Source organism: Pelophylax lessonae (genome assembly GCF_965119305.1).
Source record: "Pelophylax lessonae genome assembly, chromosome: 2".
Taxonomy (NCBI): Eukaryota; Metazoa; Chordata; class Amphibia; order Anura; family Ranidae; genus Pelophylax; species Pelophylax lessonae.
The window spans coordinates 413,376,908-413,386,692 of NC_138769.1; the positions used below are offsets into that span (position 1 = coordinate 413,376,908).

Sequence of the window (9,785 nt, forward strand, 5' to 3'; positions counted from 1 at the left end):
ACATCCAAAAGGACCAATGGTATTCATTTTTTTGACCAAATGGGTAACTACAAGTGTGGAGTCAGGAACTGCAGCACTTGTAGTTTTATGTGGCATCGTAAGTGGGAGGTTCTAGGAACGGATGGCAAAATACACCGCATCAAACAATTCATTAACTGTGTGACCTCTTTCGTAATATATGGCATTCTATGCTCATGTGGTTTACTGTATGTCGGAACGAGGATTTAGAAGTACATAATCTAGTAAATTAGCTTTGGGTTTCCAGATATTCTCCTATTCCTTAATGCTCAGGATAAAAACACCAGATAGACGTTAGGTTCCATGCCCTTCATGTATTAGGGCGGCTAGTCACTGTCCATATTGGCTTATAGTTTTCATTCCTTTTAACAACAGTGCCAATAGGATTTTTAGTAGGACATGCAACCTATTATATATTGTAATTATATACAGTTGTATGAGCTTTTAGGACTCTGATACACTTATGTTTTGACACCTTTAAAAAGGCAGTTGGTCTTTCTCAGCATGGAATGTGCCATCTATAATATTACACATTAAATATAATTTTCAATACTTTAGTACTCTCAATGATTCTTTTAGTCACAGCACAATAAGCACTTTGTGTGTGTTTTTTGAGCAATGCCACGTTTCTCCCCTTATTCATTGTTCAATACAGTTGGTTCATCCTTACATAGAGACCAAGGCTAGCTATCTGACGGCACCGTAGTTTATTATTTACTACCTCCTGATGTTTTCCAGGGTCTGTAGAAAGCCGGTAGTGATGACTGCGGTTTCGGCTGCTTTCTGCCTCAATGTCGTGCGGGGATGACGCGACTGGGCATCATTGGAAGGGTTTTCCGCGGGTCATCAGACCAGCGCCTAAAATGCAAAACACGGCCATATTCTTACGATCTGGCCGACGTGCGTTCCAGAAGACAACCTGTCACACCCCACTGTCATGGGTATCATTAGAATTGTTGCCTGAAAGTACAGTCTGGTTCCATATGCACCCCAGTGGATTGGACATTCTAGATGAGTATATGGTAATTACCTGATGATAAATAACATTGCATCTCACAGATTCACCTGGCTTTATGGAAAATTGTAGGTCTGAACCTAAAACATTTATATTAAAATTGTGCTACTTATTTCAAAGTCGTGCTTCTGATTTTAGGAATGGATATAGGTGCATGTGCAGTTTTTCTGATAATGCTATGTGATGTAAGGCCTATTGCAGGAGATTTACATGCGTTTGCTTGTGAGTGTATAATTTATATATATATATATATATATATATATATATATATATATATATATATACACACACACACACACACACACAGTGCCACCATCCACATACAGAAATTTAAGGAACAATGTAAATTAAACAGTGTGTTTTTAGCATTTGATGTTCCTTAGCAGGGAACATACATTCTACATTAACTATGCCAGCTAAATTAGGGCATGCTGTACTTGCCTCTAGCATTGCTTCTGTTTCTTTTTGCCCAAGACTGCCTTTTTGCTGGAGCCCAGAGCAGTCACTTTCCTATTGAGAACTTTACCCTCTCAATCTCAAAAATGACATGAAACATTCTGCAATTCTGTGTGTACTTCAGCCTTGAATGCATGTCTTGGCTCAGCAATAGGGAGAGGTGCAGAGTGCTCACTCACATTGCTGCTGAGGCAGAACAAAATCAGGAAGATAAGATACTCTTTGTAAGTTTAACTCTTTGCTCTTGTATTTCCCCAGAAGCATATTTTGTCCTGTCAGCTCTCCTCCTTTTTTCTTCTCTCTCCCTAATTAGTCCTTCCTTGGCACAGCCTGGCTTATTCCGGTGGCTTCCTCCCTCCCTCAGCAGCAGCATGTGTTCTGCTGTCAGCAGATTGCCCTCTAGTGACTGCTTCACTGCTAACATTTTCAGCAAAGTGCCAGGAAAGCAAAGAACAGGATGAGAGAGTGAACTATTGGGATTTCAAACAGCATAGATACGGATTTAAAATGCTTTATATATACCTATACATACAAAAAGGAGCCAGTAGGAAGCAATTAGTACTTTATATTCTGACTGAAGTTCCACTTTAATGTTTACTAAAACATGGAGTTAGACTTTAAAGTAGAACTAAAAGGCAAACGTTTTTTTTATTTTTAGATAGGGTTGAGGGGGATTAAAACACATCAGTTTTGATTGATGTCTGTGTCCCTGTTAGCGAAATTCACCCTATTTGTCCTGTTTACCATCATCATTGAAAGTAAAAGAACATACACAATTTTTGGTTGTCCCCAGAACAGTAATAGAGGGGCCACTAGTTCTGGTGACCTGGGGGATATTCCTTTATTTGCAGGGATTTCCTCACGCTTTCTGTTGTGGCTATAGGACAGGAAGTTAAAGTGAAATCTCCCCAATGGGACAAAGATGGTAAAAATAAACCTTGCAGGGGTTATAACCCTCCCTTTCCAAATCCCTATCCAAAAATGAAAAGAAAAAAGGTTTTGCCTATAGTTCTACTTTAAAAAGATGTTTTCAACCAAGCTGGTCCAAACAAACCATTTCCTTCACCAACACATGCAGCGCCTATCAGCACTGTATAAGCTGTATGCAGCTAAATACAGTATACAGCGCTGTGTTCCAGCAGCGGGACAAAGGAACTTCCGGTTCTTCCCAAGTTGGGGAAGCTTTGTATTTTCTGAAGGAGGTGCCTTAGCCAGATAGGAGGAAACCTTGTATTCATTCAGAAAATACAAAGCTTCATTTGAATGACTAGACCAGTGATGGCAAACCTTGGCATCCCAGATGTTTTGGAACTACATTTCCCATGATGCCTAACTACACTGCAGAGTGCATGAGCATCATGGGAAATGAAGTTCCAAAACATCTGGGGTGCCAAGGTTCACCATCACTGGACTAGACAGTGCTCAGCCCAACTCGATTTTGTTTCAACAGCAGGTTGGGAAGTACCTATACTGCTGCAGGAACAGAGTACTGTATACTTTAAGTAGCGGAGGCACAGCATACGTGTACATTATAGCACATTTACCTACTAGATTGCCCTACAAATCCAGGTTTGAGATCACCTTGTTTTCTCCCCACTGCCACCATCTTCTACCCCCACTTCAGTCATCGATAAGGTAACTCCTGTTTATTTCAGGGCTTCAATTTAACCTTAAAATCAATACCAAATAAAACTTGGTTCTCACCTGATAAATCAACAAAAGCTTCGTGGCTGGAGACGGCTCCTTTTTCAATGAACAGCTCTCTAAAGTACTCACTGCTGGCTGCTAGGACGGATTTGTGAGCCTTGTATTCCTCACCTTCAATGAATAGCGTTACATCACAGAACTGATTAGCAAGTCTCTGCTGGTTTAACTGATCAAGCACAGCCCGGCTATGTTTAGAAGAGGACTGTTTAACAATGCCTTTGCTATCAACCTACAATAAAAAAGAAAAAAATCCATTAAAAGTGAGCATATCATTTGCATATATTAGGAAAGGTTACAGGTACACTTTATAGCAGTACAGTAAGTATGATGTACTTCCACCACCTTAACCTACTGCCAGAGCATCCCGAAATACAGAATTACAAACAAATAATTATACCAAAGGAGTTCTAATTATATATATATATATATATATATATATATATATATATATATATATATATATATATATATATAGTATATTCACTTGTGTCAATAATTGTAAATTAATTAGCAAGACTATGATCAATTGAACAAAACACTTACAAAGACCAGTTCGTGCTTAGCCACTGGTTTCTTTTTTGCATGTTTTGGATCAGTGCAGGTACTGGACACTGGGGCGCTGCCTTCATCATCTGTTTCCTCTATTTGCACGTCAAGCCCAAACTCCTCCAGCATTTCAGAGGGGTCATATGTCAAGCGCGATCGGTCCATTTTCTCCTGGCATTTGTTGCATTTTTTTATGTAATCTTTCATTTCTTTCAAAATTCCTAATTGAACAAAATTAAAAAAGGGATCAAAAGTAGTTTTGTGCATTTCTCATTAGAATACTGTGTGAAAAGTTAAAGCAGAAATTTAGCTACAACTTTCTATGTACCATCGGCTTCTGCCTCTGGTGCTTACTGGAAAGCTGTGCTGCTCTTAAATGTTCTCCATTCTCCTACTTTTATTGGAAGAAATCGCAAGATAAGGTACAAGACTCAGTGGCTGTCATAAACATATGCAGTAAGTACACATTAGAGTACTCACTGCATATGTTTAAGACTGCCACTGTATGATGCCCAGCCTCCTACAAGACTCAGTGACTGTCATAGATATACCTCTGGGCTTAAGGGGGTGTCAACCACAGCAGCTTCCTATGTGGTGCACATAACTTCCATGCAGCCAGTTAAATCTGGGTGAGAAAGTTGGCATCTTTCTCCAAGTAGTATCTATGCAGTGTGATCTAGACTGCAAACACATGTAATGTCATCTTGTTCATCAGGATGAGAAAAGAAGGGGTTGATTTACTAAAAATGGAGAGTGCAAAATCTGGTGCAGCTGTGCATCATAGCCAATCAGCTTCTAACTTCATCTTGTTCACATAAAGTGGTTGTCACCCAGAAAAAAAAAAGAAGGATTCTGTTCCTTTAAAGCAGGAGACATAGCATATTGCTTCTGTGGAATTTTTTCTCCCATTCTATGCTGCAAAATACCTGGTTGATCCTGCCTGTTCCTGTGTCCCACTGTGTGTGCTGACCACAGAAATCATGGCTGCTGATCCATGATAAAGTGGTAAGTTTACATGCTAATGTCAAACTGCTGTGTTAAGTCTCTCCCCCTCCTCTCCCTGCCTGTCATTTCAGATTCATCCCAGATTTTACCCAAATACCTATTAGCAGTCAGGGTGCCATTGTCTAGCCTGTAGAGGTCTGTGCGTCCCTCCATGGATATGCCTCCCCAGACCATAACTGACAAACCACCAAACTGGTCATGCTGAACAATGTTACAGGCAGCATAACGTTCTCCACGGCTTCTCCAGACCCTTTCACATCCGTCACATGTGCTCAGGGTGAACCTGCTCTCATCTGTAAAAAGCACAGGACACCAGTGGCGGACCTGCCAAATTTTGTGTTCAATGGCAATTGTCAATCGAGCTCCACGGTGCCGGGCAGTGAGCACAGGGCTCACTAGAGGGCGTCAGGCCCTCAGGCCACACTCACAAAGTCTGTTTCTGACTGTTTGGTCAGAGACATTCACACCAGTGGCCTGCTGGAGGTCATTTTGTAGGGCTCTGGCAGGGCTCATCCTGTTCCTCTTTGCACAAAGGAGCAGAAACCAGTCCTGCTGATGGGATAAGCTCTCCTAGAGTAACTGCCTGTCTCCTGGAATCTCCTCCATGCATTTGAGACTGTGCTGGGAGACACAGCAAACCTTCTGGTAATGGCACATATTCATGTGCCATCCTGGAGGAGTTGGACTACCTGTGCAACCTCTATAGGGTCCAGGTATCACCTCATGCTACCGGTAGCAACACTGACCCCAGCCAAATGCAAACCTAGTGAAAAACAGTCAGAAAAGAGAAGTAGGGAAAAAAATGTCAGTGGCCTCCATCTGTAAAACCTTTCACATGCAACTGTGGGGACCCGATAATTTTTCCTTTTTTTTTGTGGGGGCCCCCCTTAATATTCATACAATGCATACAATAGAGGATTCTACACCATATACTTAACACTATCCCTGCAGTTTGTTTACATTCATCTGTGTGTTGGGAATTCCTGGCTGACTGCCGAATCTGACACTTTTTGTTAGAATGCCCACATGGCCAGCAAAATCGATAAATTGTTGATTGTCACCAAAACAGGAATAGAGAAGAAAGGGGTGATTTGCGGTCTGGACCACTCTCTAGGGCCAATTCACACTGACTTGCGCTAAAATGTATGGAAAATGCGTGTACATTTCCATTCATTTAAGTTGCATTTTATCACACTCTGACGTCTGTTGACATGCATGCGCAACGTTATGGTGTGAATAGGACACATTGGAAACAACGTCCTTTCTTTGATCTGCATTTTACAGGTACGCTAAAACCCAGATCAAAGCACTGCTGTGACTTGGCCCTAAGAGGGGGATTTCCCTCAGATTGGAAAGGTATCCCCTCACTTCCTGCTGGGTCGTCAGGACAAAAAAAAAAAATAAAATAAAATAAAGGAACTCCCCTCTTACACCATCAAAATTTAGGGAAAAAAAAGGTTTTGCTTCAGATGCACTCTAAATTGAGGACAGAAATGTGACATCTCCTGTGCTGTGTGGCAGAGCTGTGCAAATCTCATGACTAGAAGGACAGAAATACAAATCCTTTGGCAGATAAACAAAAGCTTGGAAAGCAAAGAGGTTCACGGTAGCATTTAAAAGCCAAGACTAAAAAAGTAGCAGCTCAAAGTGCAGGAAGGAGATATCACAGTCTCAGGCATGTGATCAGAGAGTGCAGGAAGAAGGTGTATGGGCATCCAAGGTGCATGTGATCAGAGAGTGCAGGAAGAAGGTATATGGGCATCCAAGGTGTGTGTGATCAGAGAGTGCAGGAAGAAGGTATATGGGCATCCAAGGTGTGTGTGATCAGAGAGTGCAGGAAGAAGGTATATGGGCATCCAAGGTGTGTGTGATCAGAGAGTGCAGGAAGAAGGTATATGGGCATCCATGGTGTGTGTGATCAGAGAGTGCAGGAAGAAGGTATATGGGCATCCAAGGTGTGTGTGATTATATGGCTGTCGAAGGTGTGTGATCAGAGAGTGCAGTCAGGCAGTACATGGATGTCCAAGGTGTATAATCAGAGAGTGCAGTCAGGAGGTATATGGGCATCCAAGGTGTGTGGGATCAGAGAGTGCATTTAGGAGGTATATGGGTGTCCAAGGTGTGTGATCAGAGAGTGCAGTCAGGGGGTATATGGGTGTCCCAGGTGTGTGATCATAGAGTGCAGTCAGGAGGTATATATGGGCGTCCCAGGTGTGTGTGATCAGAGAGTGCAGGAAGAAGGTATATGGGCATCCAAGGTGTGTGGGATTATATGGCTGTCGAAGGTGTGTGATCAGAGTGTGCAGTCAGGAGGTATATGGGCGTCCAAGGTGTGTGATCAGAGTGTGCAGTCAGGAGGTATATGAGTGCCCCAGGTGTGTGATCAGAGAGTGCAGTCAGGAGGTATATGGGTGTCCCAGGTGTGTGATCAGAGAGTGCAGTCAGGAGGTATATGGGTGCCCCAGGTGTGTGATCAGAGAGTGCAGTCAGGCAGTATATGGATGTCCAAGGTGTGTGATCAGAGAGTGCAGTCAGGAGGTATATGGGTGTCCAAGGTGTGTGATCAGAGAGTGCAGTCAGGCAGTATATGGGTGTCCAAGGTGTGTGATCAGAGAGTGCAGTCAGGAGGTATATGGGTGTCCCAGGTGTGTGATCAGAGAGTGCAGTCAGGGGGTATATAGGTGTCCAAGGTGTGTGATCAGAGAGTGCAGTCAGGGGGTATATAGGTGTCCAAGGTGTGTGATCAGAGAGTGCAGTCAGGCAGTATATGGGCGTCCAAGGTGTGTGTGATCAGAGAGTGCAGTCAGGCAGTATATGGGTGTCCCAGGTGTGTGATAAGAGAGTGCAGTCAGGAGGTATATGGGTGCCCCAGGTGTGTGATCAGAGAGTGCAGTCAGGCAGTATATGGGTGTCCCAGGTGTGTGATCAGAGAGTGCAGTCAGGCAGTATATGGGTGTCCCAGGTGTGTGATCAGAGAGTGCAGTCAGGAGGTATATGGGCATCCAAGGTGTGTGTGATCAGAGAGTGCAGTCAGGAGGTATATGGGTGTCCCAGGTTTGCGATCAGAGAGTGCAGGAAGGAGGTATATGGGTGTCCCAGGTGTGTGATCAGAGAGTGCAGTCAGGAGGTATATGGGTGTACAAGGTGTGTGATCAGAGAGTGCAGGAAGGAGGTATATAGGTGTCCCAGGTGTGTGATCAGAGAGTGCAGTCAGGAGGTATATGGGTGTACAAGGTGTGTGATCAGAGAGTGCAGGAAGGAGGTATATGGGTGTACAAGGTGTGTGATCAGAGAGTGCAGTCAGGAGGTATATAGGTGTCCTAGGTGTGTGATCAGAGAGTGCAGGAAGGTATATGGGTGTACAAGGTGTGTGATCAGAGAGTGCAATCAGGAGGTATATAGGTGTCCTAGGTGTGTGATCAGAGAGTGCAGGAAGGAGGTATATGGGTGTACAAGGTGTGTGATCAGAGAGTGCAGTCAGGAGGTATATAGGTGTCCTAGGTGTGTGATCAGAGAGTGCAGGAAGGAGGTATATGGGTGTACAAGGTGTGTGATCAGAGAGTGCAGGAAGGAGGTATATAGGTGTCCTAGGTGTGTGATCAGAGAGTGCAGGAAGGAGGTATATGGGTGTACAAGGTGTGTGATCAGAGAGTGCAGGAAGGAGGTATATGGGTGTCCCAAGTGTGTGATCAGAGAGTGCAGGAAGGATGTATATGGGTGTACAAGGTGTGTGATCAGAGAGTGCAGTCAGGAGGTATATGGGCGTCCAAGGTGTGTGTGATCAGAGAGTGCAGGAAGGAGGTATATGGGTGTCCCAGGTGTGTGATCAGAGAGTGCAGGAAGGAGGTATATGGGTGTCCCAGGTGTGTGATCAGAGAGTGCAGTCAGGAGGTATATAGGTGTCCTAGGTGTGTGATCAGAGAGTGCAGGAAGGAGGTATATGGGTGTACAAGGTGTGTGATCAGAGAGTGCAGTCAGGAGGTATATGGGTGTCCCAGGTTTGCGATCAGAGAGTGCAGGAAGGAGGTATATGGGTGTACAAGGTGTGTGATCAGAGAGTGCAGTCAGGAGGTATATGGGTGTCCCAGGTTTGCGATCAGAGAGTGCAGGAAGGATGTATATAGGTGTGTGATCAGAGAGTGCAGTCAGGAGGTATATAGGTGTCCCAGGTGTGTGATCAGAGAGTGCAGTCAGGAGGTATATAGGTGTGTGATCAGAGAGTGCAGTCAGGAGGTATATAGGTGTCCCAGGTGTGTGATCAGAGAGTGCAGTCAGGAGGTATATAGGTGTGTGATCAGAGAGTGCAGTCAGGAGGTATATAGGTGTCCCAGGTGTGTGATCAGAGAGTGCAGTCAGGAGGTATATAGGTGTGTGATCAGAGAGTGCAGTCAGGAGGTATATAGGTGTGTGATCAGAGAGTGCAGTCAGGAGGTATATAGGTGTGTGATCAGAGAGTGCAGGAAGGAGATGTGGTGCTGCCGGAAGTTGCCATTAGCTCACCTCTCCACCAGTAGCGCTTGGACAGGAGGTGCCATGTCTGGAGCCGGGTGAGGTGCAGCCCCCCCTCCCCGATGTGCGCCTCCTCTATGAGCCCCTTCCTGCGGTCGGCCTGCAGTACCACCTCCAGCTCGGTGAAGCGCTCCTTGTCCCGGTGCCGGCGCTGATAGTACAGGGTTCCATCTCTAACCACATAGCAGGCGGCCGCCTTCCGGATCTTGCGCTTGACATTTCCCTCGGTGCCCGGGGCATAGGGCTCCCGCTCATTGGTCAGGTAGCGCAGGATAGCCAGGTAGCTCTCCTCACTGGACATCCTCCCACAATGGCGGCACCGCGGCCACTCCTGACCTTCCAGGTACTGGCTCCGTACAGCACAGCCCGACTTCCAGCCTCTCTGTGCACCGCCACCACTGACAGCTCCACCAGGAACTGCAAATATCGGAACGTCTGGCAAAGTCTTTTCGTACGGAAAGTCAAAATGGCTGCTGCACCACAGGAAGTGACCTCACATCCTACAGGAAGAGCTTCCATGGTGAAGACG

General features: G+C 44.9%; 1 protein-coding gene across 1 annotated transcript in view; it reads right to left on the bottom strand.

The window, feature by feature from the left end:
• Positions 1–9,778, bottom strand: part of ZBTB11 (zinc finger and BTB domain containing 11) — a 42,932-nt gene extending 33,154 nt beyond the window's left edge. Inside the window, exons 1-3 of the mRNA XM_082244960.1 lie at positions 9,248–9,778; positions 3,740–3,963; positions 3,194–3,425 (exon numbers count right to left, since the gene is read on the bottom strand). Coding sequence (XP_082101086.1) covers positions 3,194–3,425; positions 3,740–3,963; positions 9,248–9,557 — 766 coding nt within the window. The 5' untranslated portion in view covers positions 9,558–9,778. The remainder of the gene's footprint in view (positions 1–3,193; positions 3,426–3,739; positions 3,964–9,247) is intronic.
• Between the last annotated feature and the right edge of the window lie 7 nt (positions 9,779–9,785).